Source organism: Monodelphis domestica, chromosome 2 (assembly GCF_027887165.1).
Source record: "Monodelphis domestica isolate mMonDom1 chromosome 2, mMonDom1.pri, whole genome shotgun sequence".
NCBI lineage: Eukaryota > Metazoa > Chordata > Mammalia > Didelphimorphia > Didelphidae > Monodelphis > Monodelphis domestica.
In genome coordinates, this window is record NC_077228.1 from 45,716,905 (window position 1) to 45,736,904 (window position 20,000).

Here is a 20,000-nt window from a genome sequence, read left to right on the forward strand (position 1 = left end):
AGGAGGAAGAAAGGAATTAGAGAGAGAGAGAGAGAGAGAGAGAGAGAGAGAGAGAGAGAGAGAGAGAGAGAGAGAGAGAGAGAGAACGGGGAGAGAAGGGAATAGGGCTTAAATACCCCCTCTGTTTAGGCTGGGCCAAAAGACCCAAGCCCTTAGATAGCTGGGGCAAAGAAAGGAGATCAGTCCCTATTACTCACGTGACCAAAATGGAGAAACAGTCTCACGGGCCTCCACCTCCAGCTTTCTTCAGAGCAAGCTTCTCAGAGCACAACCTCTCAGAGCAAAAACTCTCCAACCTCACCCTCAGTCCTCAGACCCAGCTCTCTTTAAGGAAACCATCCAAGTTCCCTCCCCTCAGTTCTCACATCTACCAATCACTGTCCATCATTTTCCCTGTGCCAATGGTGGCTCTAGCTTAACCCAGGACCACCCAGAGGTCTGTGGCTTTGCACATGTCTGTTGGAGGTCATATTCTCAAATAATTAAATCTTGATCTTTTGCTACAGCCCTTCCTAAATCCTGTTACCCTGAGTAGGGTAGAGATTGGAATAATTAAATTTTGATCTATGCTGCAGCCCTTCCTAAATCCTGATAGGACTGAGTAGGGTGGAGATTGCAATTTCCAAGACCTGGTTCTGTCATTCCAAGTATCTCCATTGTATCAATTCTAAAATCAATCATGACTCAAAGAAATTCCTGTTCTATGCTTAAGCATAGGTCAAAGCCCTTTCCATTGTTCAGCAAAAGGTTTCTGTCCTAAAGTAATCTTAAGAAGGGAGGAGGAGGAACCTCCCATGCCAATGGGGTTCACATTCCCATAGCCAAGACCCACTATCAATAGGAAATTTTTCAAGTATGAAATTTCCCAATGGTGAAATTTCCAACATTTATAAGTCTAAGAAATTTTAAGGTTTACACCAGGAAAGCATTGTCATAATAATAATTTGTCATTAAAATTGTCATTGTCATAATAATAATTTGTAAATAGTTTTACATATACATTAGTTTTGGGGTGAGTGAAGGAAGGTAGAATGTACCTGATTTCTCTCTCTCTCTCTCTCTCTCTCTCTCTCTCTCTCTCTCTCTATATATATATATATATATATATATATATATATATATATATATATATATATATATATATGTACACATATACATGGTCATTTGGATCCACTTGGGACCACAACTCAATTCATAATCCCTTTTAGGTACTGGGGAGAAGTCTTTTTGCCACAGTACCATAACTTTAACATTTTTGTCATATACTTTATGTATTTGCTAAGTATTTCATGTGTATTAGTAACTAACCTCTTTTGGTGCAAAGACCATATTCTATATGTGTGTGTTCCCCTTTTGTATCACCTTGGGAACAATGTTTAACCTTAGTTTTCTCATTTGCAAAATGATGGGGTTCAACTTGAAAAATATACAAAACCTACTCAAGTGCTCAGTACTATGATTCAATGATTGAGCACAATGATCCACATAGTATGTCTGCCCAATGAATAATTCTTTCGAGTTATAGCCCTTTAGGGGAAACTGTTGCACATTTTGGGGCCCAGTTGATTGACACATCACCTTTTTCCCTAGACTCCTTCCACATTAGGTCTTCTATGTCTTTTAGAGTATTAGAGAATTCATCCAACCAGTATATTGAGACTGGCTTCTTTTGAGTTGGACTTAATACATTCTTTGTTGTTCTAGACACATACATTTTATATACCTAGACTTTGACTTCTAGACAAATCAATTTCTCTTGTAAAGTTCATTGATTCAAGGGATATTTATTAAATGCCACCTGCATGCAGAATTCTATGCTTACAGATTTAGATATGATACTGTCTCTGCCCTTGTGAAGTTTATAGAAGGAAAAGATAGAAACATTGGCACCCACTGTATAAAAAACAAATTTGCAAGATGAATGCATTAGAAAATTACAAAATGAAATGCTAGGTGAGGTTGAAGGGGAGAAAAGATACATGTCAGTTATTGTTATCATCTCTTTAAAGAAAGAAGAAAGGAGGTAGTGATGGAGACTTAGGGAAGGCTCCTTGGAGATGGCATTGGAATTGGACTTTAAAGGATAAATAGTAATTCTCCAGAAAAGAATAGGGTGGGAGACATTTCAGGTCAAGAGAATAGCGCAACATCAGTAGCAAGTAACTGCAAGGTTGTCCTAGGGGAAGAGCGATGCAATTTGCCTTGAGTATAGAATGTAGAAGAGGAATATGAGATAAATCAGGAGAGCTTTATCAATGAATGCCAGACAAAGACCATCCCCATTCTTGATGAATTTTTTTGATCCCATGGTGTTCTGGGCAGGTCAGAAGGATGATGTTATTACACCTTAGATTTTCCCTTATCTGTTTTGTTTTTAAAATGAAAGGGAGCCATAAATTGCATACCCTTTAATCCTCAAAAGGTTTTTAAGAAGGCCTAATTGAGATTATTCAATTCATAGGCAACCTTTCTCATCCTGCACCTTCCCAGAATTACCTTGCCCTCTCCTCTGATATAATGTACCCTTGAGTTACTGAAGGGAATTTCTTTTTCTTTCCCTTTAGCTTCTTTGTCACCCTGTTTTTGATTTGCTGAGCTCAGAGAGAACAACAGAGCCTGCCTGGCAATCATTTTCATTAGTTATTCTTTTGCCTGGATGGTGGGTCACTGGAGGCTTTCTATGCCAGCTGTTAAAAAAAAATAGCCTCTAAGCTATTTACTTTTTTTTTTTTTACTTAAATGGCTTCTCAGACCACAGAGAAGGGAAGGAATAGGATATAAAGTTGGGTAGTATTCTATGATGAACTAAAAACAAACACAAAAACAACAAATCTTACCTTGAGTCTTACTATCAATAATGTGTTCCAAAGCAGAAGAGTGGTAAGGGCTATGCAACCGGGTTAAGTGACTTGACCAGATGAAATTTTAAACTAGCCTACTCTGAATGCCACATCTCCCCCTGTCCCCTAGGCTTAGGTCATCCTTGCCATTTAAGCCTCTAAGTTTTTGATGAGGTTTTAGATTTGTCTTGGTTGGGGCTGGAAGTGGGAATATTGGAAAAGACTTTCAAGGCCTTGGGTAGATGGAAAGGAGAACTGAAGGGAAGACACCAGACAGAAGCTATAAAGAAGCAGAAGGCACAGATGAGTTGCCATCTGAAGTTTTGGAGTCTGTTTCCAGGAAGAACACGGACCCACTAAGGTTCTGATGTTATGATTTTGGGGTTGTTAGGAATCAGCTTCTGAGTTGGGGAGGCCCGCTTAACCGTCTTCCTCCTTCTCATGACGGTCAGTTTCCCCGGGGTCTCTCAAACTAGTCGGGAGCTCTTTCCTATCAGGCCAGGAATGTGATTCTCCAGCCCGCAGGATGTTGAGGGGGGCTGTTACAGTGCAGGAGGCCCGAGGGTGTGTGTGTGTGCGTGTCCTGGGGGAGATGGAAGGGGAAGGAAGGCAGCCCCGGCAGCAGCTGGGTGGTAACAGCTGTAGCACACCGCTGGCTATCCCTCCGCTGCCCGCTTTCGCTGCCCAGCCTCCTGCTAGGAGGGTGGGGGGTGGGGGTGAGGGGCAGAGTTCTTTCTGTCCCGTGGGAACCGCCTAGACGCTCCTAGGCGCCAGGCCAGCCTAGGAGCCGGGGAGGGGCGGGCCGGGGAGGGGCAGGGAGCCGGGGCCCAGCCCCTTCAACTCGGGCAGCTCCCCGCCCTCGGCTGGGCCAAACTTTTTCACCGGTCCCACTCTCCTCTGCCATAGACTCACTCCTACTCTTCGTTCTCTCCCTGTCCTCTTCTTTTCTCCTCCCCGCCCCCCCGGAGGGAGGGCGGGGGGCACGGGCACACGCACAGTCACGCTCACACTCACACACATTCAAACACACACACGGGCATGCAGCAGTCCCAGGGCCAGGCTGTGGGCACCCGGTTCCCGGGGTCCGGGACAGGGAGCGGAGCGCCCCAAGACGGGCGGGGGCGAGCGTGAGCGGTGAGTTGGGTGCGGGGTCCAGGAGGGCAGGCAGCCTGTGGTTGAGGTGGACTTGTAAGATCACACCGCCCTTTGGTGGACTGGCTAGTTCCCGAAGAGAGCCCCAGCTCGGGAAGGGTTGGGGATTACCCATGGGGGAAGCCCCGAGTCCCCTGTTGCAAAGTTGGAAAACTCTGCTAGGGCGCGGAGGACCCGTGGCGTGGCACACTGCCGCTTGTCTTGGGTTTCCTCTGTTCAACCGAGGCGGCCCCAAGACTCCCACTCCCCAGCTCCTGGAACTCCCGTTTGGTTGCCTAAGGCAAGGGAGTTGGCCTAGCCCACAAGAGGGGAAGACTTAGAGAATGCTAGGTTTTAGCGCTGGCACAGTAGGTCCCAGAGGGCATCAAGTCCAGTCTCCCGATTCTCCAGAGGAGGAAGCTGATGCCCAGAACGTCTCGAGGCGCATGCTAGCCCGTATGGCAATTAGGTCTGTAAGTCCCGCAACCCTGTGATCACCCCTGGTTCCTCTCTGAGTCTATAGGTAATTTGAACAGAATTGGTTCTGGGCGGCACGATTTTTAGGAACCCAGAAAAAAGTGGGGGGAAAAGCCAGACAAAAGCTCGTGCGATTGTGTCTCTCTGGGCGGGTAAGTGGAGTATGTGCCTTGTCCCCGAACTCACATTTCCAAGAGCAAAAAGCAGTTGGGACCTCAAGTTCTTTACACAGGGGCTGTAGCCCTCAGCTCATCTCAGGTAAAGACCAAGACTCCGCCACTCCCATTTTTTCTCAGGTTACTCTGCCCCCAAGTTATTGTACTCACCCTGATTCTTTTTATCCGGACCTGGGATTTCAGGAGCGTGGAGGAGATTCTGAGTACGGAAACTCCACCCACCCTCAGAGCTTGGCTACTCTAGAACTTTGTCTCTGGGTGGCCTGGGGCGCGGAGACGTTAAGGACTGATCTATGCCCCCACAGTTAGTATGTATCTATGGGAGGCCGTATTGAGCTCAGTTCTGACTGACTCCTGGGCCAGTCTACTCTTGCACCACTTAGTGCCCCAGGGAGGAATTATGAGGAAAGAGACCTTACTTCTTCTACTGACTTCTACCTTAATTCATCTCAAAGGAGCAAGTGTCATGTTCTGCCATTCAAATCAATACATAGCCATTAGCCATTAGGTTCTGGGCAGTATTTATGGTGGTTAGTGGATGGCAACTCTGCAACTTGTAGCTCCTGAGAGTGGTTCTGACCACTAGGAGGTTAAAACACTTGCCTAGAGTTATCATCTAGCATCTGTCAGAAGCTGGACTTGAACTCAGACTCCAAGGGCAGGCACTCTTCTCTACACTATGCCAGTTTCTCAGTGAACTATACTTCCCTTTGGAATTTCAGAAAACACTTTTTAACTCTAGTAATATTATTTTATGGCTGACTCATTTTCAGGGCAAGTAAAACCACACAAAGTTAGAATCTCTTCCAGGATGTAATTTGAGAAGTTGACTGAACATCGGAAACAATTTAGTTATATGAAGGTAATCATTAAAAACTAAATAAACTAGGATTTTATGAGTAAATTTTTAACTGAGTAATTTCCACAAAATGTTTCCCCCCACAATTTGTTCCTGTTATGCTATCTTTTCTATTTCAACTCTTGGCAAGTATAATACGAATAGGTTTTAAATACATTTTATTATGTTATTAAGTCCATCTTAATTCAGCAGTGTTTATTGGCAAAGCAAGGGGTGTGATGGTTATCAAAAGGTTTTGTTGTTTGTTTTTATTACGCAAAAGAATAAAGTAATGTTGGTCCCAATTTATAAGTAAATTCCTCTCTTGCAAAATGCCCTATTCTGTTGGTATTTTTGCCAAGAGTACAGTTGATTTGGACTGACTCTCCCAATTCCACTAGGGACCAAGGGTGAAAATCTGTGGGACAGCTGTGCTGATAAAGGATTCAAATCTGTAGGATCAGACCTGCTTGGGAGTGGGGGGAGTCTGGAAGTATTTATGGGGCTATTCTGCAGGTTGTTTTCTTTCTGTGGGACTCAATGATCCCTAGAGATACAACCAAGAGCCTTGCCTTCATTAGCCCAATGCTTAACTGGGACAGTCTTGATCAGCAATCAGTGCTTACTGGAAATGGTAGTTTGCAAAAGCTACATTTACAGGAGTGTTTGTTGTACCTTCCCTCTGCTTATGAAGACATGTTATTACAGAGAATTATCCAGCTGTAAAGATAGTATTTATATTGTCACCTAATGTATCACTGGAAACATAGACTATTTTGCCTCCCCCCTCTTTTATGCCTTTTGCATTTCTAACTTTGTGAACCGCAGCAAGCTAATTGCAATGGACTAATCATCTGTTCCAAATCTGACAAATTAAATAAATCCAAATATAAAGACTGTTTTCTTTTGAATGAGCCTTGCCTATTTTAGGTGGCTGGCTGTCCCAGTAGATAGTTGCTAGTACCAATTTGCATACATTTTCTATGAACACAGAATCAAGATTGAACAAAACAGGTGTGATTATGCTTTGTGTGTGTTCCATATAATGCTGTGAGAAGTACAACATGCTGGTTTTCTCTCTCTCACTTGGGATCTTTAGCATTTGTCTTGAGAGCAGACTACCGCAAGAGTAGAGGACTACTGTAATTGTCCATTAGTCATTCTGCTGCTGTTGGGGTATTGGTTTGAAATGAGTTCTGGGCTAGGATGAATTAGTTGTTGTGGCTTATGTATAACATAGTGATTAGGCTTAAATATATTTATACCATCTGTAGGTTTCATGTGCCTGCACATGAAATGGGGACTTATGTGACTTGAGGTTGTTTTTTTTGTCCAGTTTTATGTAATTCAAAGAAAAATTATGCGTCCTGGGGTTCTTTTGTGATTTTTAGTATAACAAAAGTAATGTGCTTTCCTGGAGCATCTTTAAATAGATTTAGGGTTTAAGAAAAAAAACTTTATTTTAAAGCTCTAATGAAATCATCTACTTTTTGGTGTTGTTTGGCACTATAATCTAAGTGAGGAGTGTTGACCATAGATTGTTCTAGAAAGAAGAGAAATAAGAAGGTGTTTTTGGTCTCTGTACTATGTTGCCATTCTGTAATGTCAAGACAATGGCAAGAAAATAACAGCAATAATAAATATAATAATGAAAGCATAATAGTTGGTATCTCTAGGTCAGCTTAAGAGTTTTCAAAGAACGTTTCCATATTTTATCTCATTTGAATCAACCCTGTGTAGTTCATGCTACTTTACCCCAATTTCAGAGCTATTAGTCAACAAGCATTTGTCAGATCAGGCACGGGGAATATAAAGGCAAAAATGAAACAATACCAGCCATCAAGGAGTTTATTCTTATTGGGGAAGATAACATGTACACTTATGAGTATGTATGAAAGAATACAAAGTAAAAAATTTTTGAGGGGGAATTGGGAGAGATGTTGTTTAGTCATTTTTCAATCATGTCTGACTCTTTGTCACCCCATTTGGAGTCTTCTTGGCAAAGATAGTGGAATGGTTTGCCATTCATTATTTCCCCAGCTCATTTTACAGATGAAGAAACTGAGGCCAACAGGGTTAAGTGACTTGCCCAGACTCACACAGGATTTTAACTCAAGAAGATGTCTTCCTGACTTCAGGTCTGGCACTTTATCCACTATGACACTTGGCTAGTCCCAAATTGGGAAAGAAGGTGGAGACAGAGATAAGTTTCTAAAGGTGAAGATTACAGTCTGGAGGGCAACATGACAATATACTCCTAACATAAAGTTTTACAAAGTGCTTTTTCTTTGATAAATTTTTAGAATAGATGCCACTAGAGGGCAGCTGGGTGACTCAGCGGATTGAGAGCCAGGCCTAGAGAGGGGAGGTCCTAGGTTCAAATATGGCCTCAGACACTTCCTAGCTGTGTGACCCTGGGCAAGTCACTTAACCCCCATTGCCTAGCCCTTAGTGCTTTTCTGCCTTGGAACCAATACACAGTATTGATTCCAAGATGGAAGGTAAGGGTTAAACAAAAAATAGATGCCACTACCTCCATTTCACAGAAGAGGAGACTAAAGTTCTGAAAAGTTACAGGTGACATGCTTATGGTTCCAGGGCTAATATCTGAGGCACTTTGAACTCAGCACTTTTAAGTCTAGCATACTATATGACCTCAAACAAACTTAAAGGAAACTGCACAAGTATTTAGTATATGAGTTCTTAATCCAGAGATGGTAAACTTCTTTGTTTCTTTTCCTTTTTCTTTCTCTCTTTCTCTCTTTCTTTCTCTCTTTCTCTTTTCTTTCTTTCCTTCCTCCCTCTCTCCCTCTTTCTCCTTTCTTTCTTTCTTTCTTTCTTTCTTTCTTTCTTCTTTCTTTCTTTCTTTCTTTCTTTCTTTCTTTCTTTCTTTCTTTCTTTCTTTCTTTCTTTCTTTCTTTTCTTTCTTTCTTTCTTTCTTTCTTCTTTCTTTCTTTCTTTCTTTCTTTCTTTCTTTCTCTTCTTTCTTTCTCTCTCTCTTTCTTTCTCTCTCTCTTCTTTCTCTCTCTCTCTCTCTCTCTCTCTCTCTCTCTCTCTCTCTCCCTCCCTCCCTCCCTCCCTTCCTTCTCCTTCTCCTTCCTTCCTTCCTTCCTTCCTTCCTTCCTTCCTTCCTTCCTTCCTTCCTTCCTTCCTTCCTTCCTTCCTTCCTTCCTTCCTTCCTTCCTTCCTTCCTTCCTTCCTTCCTTCCTTCCTTCTTCCTTCCTTCCTTCCTTCCTTCCTTCCTTCCTTCCTTCCTTCCTTCCTTCCTTCCTTCCTTCCTTCCTTCCTTCCTTCCTTCCTTCCTTCCTTCCTTCCTTCCTTCCTTCCTTCGTTCCTTCCTTCCTCTCTTTCTCTCTTTCTCTCTTTCTTTCTCTGTTTTGATGGCTTCATTACAATATGATTGGTTTTCTTCATTATATTGAATATTTTATTTTGTGCATTTAAAACATCCTTCTGAGAGGGAGTGCATAGTCTTCACCATATGGCCAAGATGCCAAGACACAAAAAAAGGTTATGAACTTTTTTTTAGTAGATCAAAGCACTTAAATTATAAGTATGGGAAAGGGAATGAGATGGAACAAGCTTTTATTAAGCACCTATTGTGTGCCAGGCACTGTGTAAAGACATTTGCAAATATTCTTTCATTTGAGAGGGTACAAAAACATATTTACACAGTTAAGAATAAGAAGTTATTGAGAATTGTCTTTTTTTTTTAACAGCCCTTATTTTCTGTCTTAGAATCAATCTTGTGTATTGTTTCAAGGCAGAAGAACAGTGAGGGCAAGGCAATTGGGAGTTAAGGGACTTGTCCATGGTCACACAGCTGGGAAGCATCTGAGGCCAGATTTGCACCCAGGACCTCTTATCTCTAGGCATAGCTCTCAATCCACTGAACCACCTGGCTACCCTGAGAATTATAATTTAAAAAAAAAAAAATATATATATATATATATATATATTCCTAAGCATGCAGGCATTTGGGGGGACTAAGTCTTTTTTTGTCAGCTACTCCCTTCTTGTCTCTGTTTATCATCCACTTTTATTATTTCTCCTGCCTCAGAGGTGTTTATTCTTGTGTTTATTCTGTTCTCCCAGTTTTAAGTTTCTCTGACATTTTTACATATAGGAAGGATGGTGTTCTAGGGGTCTAAGTATATAAAACATTTGAGATGAGGTTAGCAGATATCGGGCCATCCAGGAGACAGTGGCTGATGAGGAAGTGCTGATATAATTTTAAAATATGGTTTTGCTCTTTTCCTACAACATGGTGGTAGTGGTAGGGGAGGTGTCTATGTGTATGATGTGCCTCCTCCAACTCCCTATATATACTCAGTTATTTATAGAAATTTTATAAGACTGGCTCAGCAAATATACTATGTTCCAGGCCCTTGCAAAACTCTGAGGATACAGAAAATAGATAAAAACACCATTCATGCCTTCAAGAAGCTTACATTTTAATGGGGCAAGCAGCATGCAAATGGAAGAGCATGTAGAAGTAAACAAACCAGGGAAGGTTGGGTAAGAGGTTCATTGTGCTAAGTGACATTGCACTTACTGGGCTGCTCCCTCTTTTCTGAACTGGACTCTTGGAGAAGTTACTTACTCTTCGGAGAACGTGAGAGGTGATAAATGCACAGCTGTGATTGCTTTATGCTTTTGCTCTTGGAGGAAAAAACAACATTCCTCTCTGTGTTCCCTGGGAGGAATGACTGATGATGAATGAGATTCCTCCCAGAGAATGAAAATGGAAAGAAAGCTTCCCCTCCCCCACCTGCATGGGGTCATAATTATAATGGCTAATATTCACCCAGTGCATTAAGGTATAGATAGCTTTGGTCTCATTTAATCTTTCTAAAATCCTGGGATGTATAGTAGGCAGTCTAATCTCAGCGGCCACAAATTTCTGGGCTGTTGCTGCTGATGGACAATTTATGAACTACAATTTTATTGACTAACTCATTCCCCACTTGGTGTATGAGTTTTTTCCTTCTTTCTTTATAAACAAAACTAAATATACATGCCCCCCCCCATTTTTCCCTTTCCCTCCTCCTAAATAGCAAGGTTACAAATGAGAAGTATAGTCTTCCTCTTCACTGTTTAGCAGAAAGAGTTCAGATTGGGAGACAAAGGACTTGGATTCAAATCTCCACTTTCTAAGAAGTCTCATCCTTAGAGGCAAAATAATACTTTGGGAAGATTAATTAAAGTTAGGTGGACTGGTAGATAGGATACTGAAACTTTTCTCAGATACTAGTTCGGGATTCTTGGAAAGTCACTTAACATCTGTCTGCCACAGTTTTCTCATCTGTAAAATGAGGGGATTGGTCTCTGAACTTTTAAGGTCCCTTCTAGCTTTAAATCTATGATCCTGTGGCTGATTAGATGGCTTCCAAGCTCTCTTCTAGCCCTTCCTGCCTACAGATGACACTTTCTTTGGGGGCCACCATTTTAGATAGGCCTCAATCATGCTTTGTTTTCAGAATCCTTTTCCTTCTCAACTGTTGTATTGCACAACCCTTCTCCCTACATGTTGGCTTCCCTTAAATGTAAGGTCTGTGAGGGTAGGAACTGTTTTTTTTTTACTTTTAAAAACATTATTTTATTTGGTTATTTACAAACATTATTCATTGGAAACAATGATCATTATCTTTTCCTCCTCCCGCACCCCTCCCACCACTTCTCCCATAGCCGGCGCACAATTCCACTGGGTATCCCATGTGTTCTTGATTCAAACCCATTTCCATGTTGTTGGTATTTGCACTAGAGTGTTCATTTAGAGTCTCTCCTCAGTCATTTCCTCTCAGCCCCTCTAGTCAGGCAGTTGCTTTTCTTTGGTGTTTTTACTCCCACAGTTTATCCTCTGCTTGTGGATAGTGTTTTTTAGATCCCTGCAGATTGTTCAGGGACACTGCATTGACCCTAATGGAAAAGTCCATCACCTTCGATTGTACCACAGTGTATCAGTCTCTGTGTACAATGTTTTCCTGGTTCTGCTCCTCTCGCTCTGCATCACTTCCTGGAGGTTGTTCCAGTCTCCATGGAATTCCTCCACTTTATTATTCGGGTAGGAACTGTTTTGCTTGCTTGTATTTGTATCTCTAAGTCACATAACCCTTTTGTTTTGGAATCATAGAAATGAATAGATGGTTTGATGGATGGATGGATGGATGGATAGATGGATAGATGGATGAATGGATAGATGGATAGATAAACATTGTACTAAGGGTACAAATACAAACAAGTATAAGACTAATGGTGCTGGTAGTACAGTTGTAGCTTTGTATTCACTGATTTGCTAATCCACTGATGCAGTTACCCATGGTCTAGAGCAGGTGTTCATTTATATCAGTGGCTTAAGCTATCTGTAGGTCTTGGAACTCATTTATAAATGAGTGCACTAAGTCCCTAGCTCTAAATCAATGCCTTTAGCATCATAAGAACCTCAAATTTTGCTTTCCTTGTCTACATGTTCTCTAATTTATCCTCGATATATCTTGGTTTTTATATAGTTTACATGTTTTTTTTTTCCCTATTAGACTGTGAACTCCTTGAGGGCAGGGTCTGTTTTTTGCCTTTTTGTATCCCTGGCACATAACATGGTGCTTGGCACAAGAATGGGCACTTAATAAATATGTGTTAATTTGACTGGCTTCATAATCCTTTTTTCTATGCATTCAAAACTAGCTGAACTGGACTACTCCGTCCCCAAAACAAGCCAATACTTGAAACGTGCTCCTTTTCTTCTTTGCCTTCTGAAACCCAACTGAAATAACACTGACATAAAGATTCCCCCAATTCTTCCCTTGGTAACAACCTTTCCCCTTACAACTTCATAGGGCACTATGTCTATACCTGTCTAATTCACTAATCTTGTATTTTATTTAAATGTGTTTAGATAACTGTGTTTGTCTTTCCTCCCTGCTACTGTGAGCCACAAGAGGATAGGGAGGGCATCTTATCTATACTTTGTACCTTCCCAGTGCTTAGTAGCTACTTGGTACATGTTTGGGGCATGTGATGAATTCCCTGTTTTGCTGCTGAAAAACTGAGCCTTGGAAAGGTTAACTGATTTGTCCAAGATAATCCAGCCAATAAGTTAGAGTAGGGATTTGAACCCAGATCTTTTGCCTGCAAAAGCTGGGTGGACCTGTTGATAGAACACTGGGCTGGAAATCAGGAAGACTTATCTTCCTGAGTTCAAATATGCCCTCAGATGGTTACTAGCCTTGTGACTCTGGGCAAGTCACTTAACTGTTTGCCTTAGACTCCTCATATGTAAAATGAGCTGGAGAAGGAAATGGCAAACCACTCTAGGATCTTTACAAAGAAATTCCCAAATGGGGTGATGAAAAGCTGGATATGACTAAATAATAGCAACAACTTTTTGCTTGTAAATCCAGGGTTCTTTCATTATGCCACTTTAAGGCAGGGGAAGGGGAGGCAGTTTGTGGTTTCTTTGCTGAACTATGTCTGGTTGGCCAACTTTGGTCTATTTTGTGAAGTTTTTCAGATTCATAGTTTTACAATTATAATAGTTTTTCAAGATCGTTAGACCTATTGGAATTGTAGTCAACCTGAAAATGTGGCCTTCTCATATTTAATAATGCCCTCTTTTTTCTATTAGCCAGTCCCATTTTAAAATCATTCCCTTTGACAAGCTAAGAGAATATTGGTAAAAATCCCTTTATAAAAATTTCTCATAACTTCCAAATTGCTTTGGTGTAATGGAATTTTTTTTAAAAATCCTATTATAATGAACCCCCACGAGACATTCGTATTATTTTATTCTATCATCAACAAATATTTATTGAATGCTATATGCCTAACAGTGTTAGGAGTAACACAAAAGCATAATCCACAGTCCAATTGAGTTTAAAATCTTATTTGGGAAGATAAAAAGATTAAAATGAACTTTGGGGGAGACAAGTCAGGCGGAACAAGGAGAAGGAGGAGGGAAAGTTCAATATTGTAGGTTTGATGATGGGAATGGATTATTGGTGTAAGGAATTCTATTCCTTCATGTAGATTAGCCACTCATTTGTAATTTAGTGCTACCTCCAGCTTCAAAAAGGTCGGTTATTTGCTCATGGTCACCCAAGCTAATATGAAGCAGGAGAACTTGAATCTGGTCAAGGGATCTTGACTCCAAGGCCAGCCTTCTACCCACTAGGCCATTCTATCTCAATAAGATGAGTATATTTTTTGCATTTTTTTATAATCTGATGTATATTATTTTGTGCTTTAAAAACTTAATTCTGAGAAGAGTTTCATTAAATATGTATTAAAGTATATGTAGTATAGTAGTAGTCTCTCTGTAACCGAGGATGACGATTGTCTTTGTGCGTTTTCATCTATGATGTATAGATGAGTGTGCACAAAAACACTTGTGCGTGAAGGAGATTTAAGTGGAAAAGTCGATGCACAGAGACAGTCCCACTCTCTCGGCGTTGGAAGCCTGGGTCCAGTGGCACAAAAAGTCATTACACCTGGAGACTTCCTCAGCTGCATTGACGGCCGTGTTGTCTTTTGTGCTCCAACATGCCCTAGAGCATTCCACAGTACTTTGCTGCATCGCCATCTCAGCCGTTGAACCTTCTTGTTGGTTTCTTCCATCTGTTTGGCCGAAGCAGTCTTCACATGCTGGGTGAGCAAAGCCCTAGTTCACCAGAGGTCTAAGACCCAATGGCTACCCTCACAAGGTTTAGCCGGCTTGATGAAGCTGTTGCCCGGGGTGTGGCCTCTGCCGCATGCTAGCAGGTACTAGGAGCCACAAGTGAGAGCTGGGTGTCAGGTGAGGGTCAGTGGCTGGAGAGCTGCCCTAGGAGGGCATGACAAGCCCTCCATACCAGAGATACTACCCCTCCCTGAACACCCCATACACCCCAAGTATAAAGTATATGTACTAATTATATAACTATGTGAATTAAATATCTTGGGGACCTCCAACCCAGTCCAATCCCAGAAAGACTCACCATAGAAATTATGTATCTCTTAGTGCCTGAGCTGCAGAGAAGTCAGGAAATATGACTTATGAAGGCTATTGGCCAATGAAAGGATCTTGAGGAGAAGCTTAGATGAGCTTTGAAAAGCCGCTGGGGAAGTTTGGTTGGTCACTCTCTTTGCTCTCTGCTCTCTTGTAAGCTTTCCTGGTGGCTCTTATCTATCTTGCCATCTCAGGCAAGCAGCAGGTAGGAGGGACCTTGCCTTCCTGGAATCCAAGACCTGATCTTTAAGTTAGAAAGACTGGAAACCTTATTTCTCTCCTTCTTTCTCTTTACTAATAAATACTTAAAATTTTAATATAAAGTCTCCTAAAATAATTTTTATTCATTATACTACTATATATATGTGGGTGTGTATAGATATAAAAACATACCTACCTACAGATAACTTGATCTAAGTGGAGACTCTTATTTTTTGGATAGTGCATTTCAATGCTTTTCCATAAATCTGGGCTAAATTTGACACTATTGTTTCTACCTCATTGAATCAATAAATAAAAAGAAGTGGTTTAGATGAACAACAGCCATTATATATATATATATACATATATATATGTGTATATATATGTATGTATATATGTTTATATACATATATATATTTTGAGCCCTTTGCTTTTCTCTCAATTATTCTTTGGGGTCATTATGGTTGGTATTAGTTTCTCTCTTACAGGTAAGGAAATGGAGACTTAGAGATATTAAATGACTTTCTCAAGATTTCTTAGGAAATAAAAGAGTAAACTGAGGAGAACCTTTACTTGTTGAACTAGAGAGGATAAACTGAGAGGAAATTGTTTCTTCAGCAATGACTGTTGTTCTTTGGCTTGTGACTAGAAATAGTTGCTACAGGAACCTAAACCTGCTTATATGTAATGGAGATAGGAATGAGAAATGCTGAGGGGTGCCACCACACAAGGATACTGGTACACAGGGGAGCTGCCTACAAGGGAACTACTTATAAGGGAATGCCCTGGGGTATGCGCTGGGATTTTGCCTATTGATCCCTACTGATGACTGATGGATCAATCTATTTCCTAACCTCCTTCCTCCCTCACTCCCTCCCTTAACCAACCTTCTCCACCCAGTTCTTCTTGAAGCCTTTGGCTCCTTCCCTCCCCCCCTTGAGTAAACTATAAATATATTCTTTTCCTTTCCTTTTTCAAGTTAAGGGGTTTATTGGGATAACAGGAGGGGAAACTGAGGTAAGAGGGATGAGGATTTCCCTAATCTAAATGAGATAAAATTGAGGGCTTGGGGGAGTCACAAGTGTGACTCTTAGACAGTTAGGAAGATGGAGGACAGCAGCCCTTTCAAAATCTTCTTTCTTCTTCTTCACAAATTCAGTCTGGCTGATCTCCTTTCTCAGCTTCAACCCCAGAGAAAAACAAAGTTCAAAGTCCAAGTTTTCTCCTGGCCAGCTCAACTCTCAAATAGATCACCAACTGAAAAGCTTCTCCCCTGGTCAGCTTCAACTGCTCAGAGCCAGAGAGACAGAGACCAAGTCCCAAAAGCCAAGTTTCTCTTCTCAGTGTCAACTTCAACTGCTCAGAGCCAGAGAAACCCCAAAAACCAAATCAGACTCACAAAGGTATTTCAGCCAGGTTCAAACCTCCAGGGAAAGAGAGAGTGTGACTTCCAGTCAGAGACAAAGTCCAAAAGCCAAGTTTCTCTTCTCAGAGTGTGGTCAGCAAAACCCCCAACTACCACTCCTGGGAACATTCCATTGGAATCCTGGTTCTTGCATCTTGGTCCACAAGTCCTGCAAAACCTCTCTCTCTTCATGTCTCTATCACACTTAATAGTAATCAAGTCAACAAACATTTATTAAGGACCTACTACATGCCAGATTGGCAGCTAGGTTGTGCAATGGATAGAGCACTGGGCTTGGAATCAGGAAGATTCATCTTTCTGAGTTTAAGTCAAGCCTGAGACTAGCTTTGTGACCCCAGGTAAGTCATTTAACCCTGGTTGCCTCAGTTTCCTTATCTGTGAAATGAGCTGGAGAAGGAAATGGCAAACTTCTCTAGTATCTTTGCCAAGAAAATTCAAAATGAGGTCATGAAGAGTCGGACACAACAGAACAACTATAAGATGGGATTGAAAAATGAATGAAAAACAACAAATGTATCAGACGCTATGTTTAATTCTGGAGATTCAAAGAAAGGGAAAAAACGTGTCCCTGCTCTCTAGGAGCTCACATTTTAGTGGGAAAGTGTACATGCAAACAACTGTATACCAACAAGTACTTTTATAGACAGGAGAAATGGAGATATTTGGCCCAGGGAGGGCACAATCCTTAAGGAGGATTGGCAAAGGCTTTTTACAACAGATGGGATTTTAGCTGAGAATTGGAGGAAGCCAAAGAAGCTGGGAGCAGAAGTGAGGAGGGAAAGTACTCCAGACTTGGAGGTGGTAAATTCGTTAAAGTAAGAGGTTTTCGGAATTTTGTATTTGTATCCTTAGCAACTTGCATTGTATACTGCTTGGCACATAATAATAATAATAGTAATAATGATCTAGCATTTTTATAATACTTTAAGATTTACAAAGTATTTTATCTCATTTGATGCAGTAACCTTGTGAGGTGTAAGTATTAGTAAAAATTTTGTTTCTTTATTTTTGGAGATGAGTACTATTATTGTTCCCATTTTACAGATGAGAAAACTAGGGATTTTGGGAGGTTAACTCAGGGTCACATAGCTGGTCTTTCCCCATCCCCCCCAAACCCATACCTACTGTCTTAGAATCAGTTCTTCTCCCACCCCCCTTTCTTTTTTAAAATTTTTACTTTCTGGGAGCAGCTGGGTGGCTCAGTGAATTGAGAGCCAGGCCTAGAGATGGGAGGTCCTAGGTTCAAATCTGGTCTCAGACACTTCCCAGCTGTATGACCCTAGGCAAGTCACCTAACCCCCATTGCCTAATCCTTACCACTCTTCTGCCTTGGAACAAATACACAGGTAAGGGTTGAGAATAAATAAATAAATAAATAAACAAACAAACAAACAAACAAATAAATAAAATCCTTACTTTCTGTCTTGGAATCAATACTTAGAATTGGTTCTAAGAGATAAGGGGTAGGCAGTTGGGGTGAAGTGACTTGTCCAGGGTCACACAGCTAGGAAGTATCAGAGGCCAGATTTGAATCCAGAATCTCTAGGGGGTTATCTCTGAGCCATATAGCTGCTTCACAGCTAGTGCCTTGAAAAAAGGTAGAAATTTAAAAAATATAGAGAGGTGGCTAGGTGGTACAAGTGGAGATAGATTGGATTTGGAGTCAGAAAGATGAATTCAATTCCAATCTCAGATATTTGCTAGCTCTTTGAGTCTGGGAAAGTCTTCCTCAACTTCCTCATCTATAAAATGGAGATAATAATACACTTATTTTCCAAGATCTTTGTGAGGAGCAAATGAGATAAAATTTGCGCAGTACCTTGCACACCTTAAAGCTTCATAAAGAGCTAGCTTTTATTACTGTTATTAAACTGGGTTTTTTCTGGCTGTCATTCAGATGAACAAATACTTGCTATTTGATTGGATCCCTCAACCCCAGCTTACCTCCAATTCCTGGTCTCACATTCGAAGACACCCAGATTCCTTCCATGGGAAGGTGGCATGCAGATGAGTGGTCTCAAATTCAAATTGCATCTTTGTAACTCTTCCTTAAATTTCTGTTTCTTTCACCAAGAAGTGTTAACTCAATTACATATTAGTTTGAATAAAGACAAAAAGATGTCATAATTACCTGGAAAGGCCCTTTTAACCTTGTTTTTTTTTTAATTGAGGAAGGGAAGGTCTAGACCTATGATTTCATTAGTGCTGAGGGTTCCTATAAAATTTCATCTTCTGACTGTTTACTTAGAGGTTTAGAGTTGTCTGAGGCACTGAGAAACTCTGTGACTAGCCCAGTGACCCACAACCAACCTGTACCAGAAGTAGGATTGGAGGGGCTAGTAGGTGGCTAATAGAGAGCCAGACTTGGAGAGGGGAGGTCCTGGCTTCAAATCTGGCCTCTGATACTTCCTAGCTGGGTGACCCTGGGCAAGTCACTTAACCCAAATTGTCTGGCTCTTGACCCCCTTCTGCCTTTGAATTAATATACTAAGACAGAAGGTAATGACTGGGAAAAAGTTGTGGTGAGACTTGAGTCCTGGGTGTCTCATTTTGTTCCTGATTCTGAGGAATGTCCACTTACTCTTCTCTGTAGCAGGGTGGCTTTCTTATCAATGAACATTTATGAAGTACTTAATGTGTTCCAGGTGGGCAGTTAGGGAGAGCAATAAATAGAGCACAGGTTCTGAAATCAGGAAAATGCAAACTTAATGAGTTCAAATCTGTTTTCAGACACTTAATGGCTGTGTGACCTTTGGCAAGTCACTTAATCCTGTTTGCTTCAGTTTCTTCATCTATAAAATGAGTTGGAGAAGGAAGTGATAAAATATTTCAGTATCTCTGCAAAAAAAAAAAAAAAAAGCCCAAATAGGGTTATGGAGAGTTGGAAGTAACTAAAAAATGGCTTAGCAAGAATAAATATTCCAGTCATTGGGCTAAGCACTGGAGATAACAGAAAAAGCAAAATAGTTCCTGCCTTCAAGGAGTTTACAATCTAATGGAAAAGATGGCATGTATATTAACAGATAAATACAGAGTAAATGAGGAAAGAACTCTTTGGGATGGAGGTACTAGTATTTGGGCAGGTAGGATTCAGAAGAGTCATGAAGAAGGTTAGATTCTCTTTTGTACTGTGGCTTTTGTATATTTATCGCTTAGTGGCTAGAATATGGGTACTTGGATGAAATGTGTTCAAATCCTGTTATTGATGTAAGCTGTACGATTCTAGGCTAGTCACTTAAACTTTATATGCCTAAAGTAACTTTAGGATATATTTGAAGAGAATTTGTATACTGGGACACTCTCTTCTTACTCCTCCTGCCCAGGAAAGCAAAATCTGAGGTTCTTAAGATGCTAAACTCATTGATTTAGATCTAGGTACTTAGTACACTCATTTTATAAATGAGGAAATGAGTCAAGAAGGAGAGATCACCTAGTGAGCCAAGATTTGAACTCAAGTTCTCTGATTCTAAATTCACTGCTCTTTGAATGTTTCTTGGTCATTTCCTAGGAAACAGAAATAGCTTCATTACATGGGATTATAATTGTGATGGGATTTATTTAATAAGTCATATACTTTTATGGATTACAAAGCACTTTACTTTAAAAAAATCTTTTTTACCATATTTGATACTTTCAACAGCCAAATGATGCAGGGAACACAAATATTAGTAGATATATTTCATAGTTGTGAAAACTGAAGCTCAGATCAGTTGTGACTTTGCTAGAGTTACATAGCATTGTGTTAAATCTTGAATCCAAATCTGCTAACTCCGAATCCAATGTTCTTTCCAGTATATAATAGATTCAATATTCATATTCAGTGGGAAGAATGCTGGATTTGGAGCTGCAGAACCTATGTTCAAATCCTAACTCTTCACTTACCTCTTGTGTGACCTTGAGAAGATTATTCAGTTTCTCTGGGCCTCAT

General features: G+C 40.8%; 1 protein-coding gene across 3 annotated transcripts in view; it reads left to right on the top strand.

Moving 5' to 3' along the window:
• The first annotated feature begins 3,696 nt into the window (after positions 1-3,696).
• LPAR3 (lysophosphatidic acid receptor 3) overlaps positions 3,697-20,000 on the top strand; it is a 141,924-nt gene continuing 125,620 nt past the window's right edge. The window contains exons 1-2 of one of the 3 annotated variants that reach the window (XM_007480596.2): positions 3,697-3,974; positions 5,398-5,486. In XM_007480596.2, coding sequence (XP_007480658.1) covers positions 5,481-5,486 — 6 coding nt within the window. In that variant the 5' untranslated portion in view covers positions 3,697-3,974; positions 5,398-5,480. Of the gene's footprint in view, positions 3,975-4,049; positions 4,441-5,397; positions 5,487-20,000 lie in introns of those variants that run through there. The other 2 variants (XM_007480597.2, XM_007480598.3) reach the window with 2 other exon arrangements.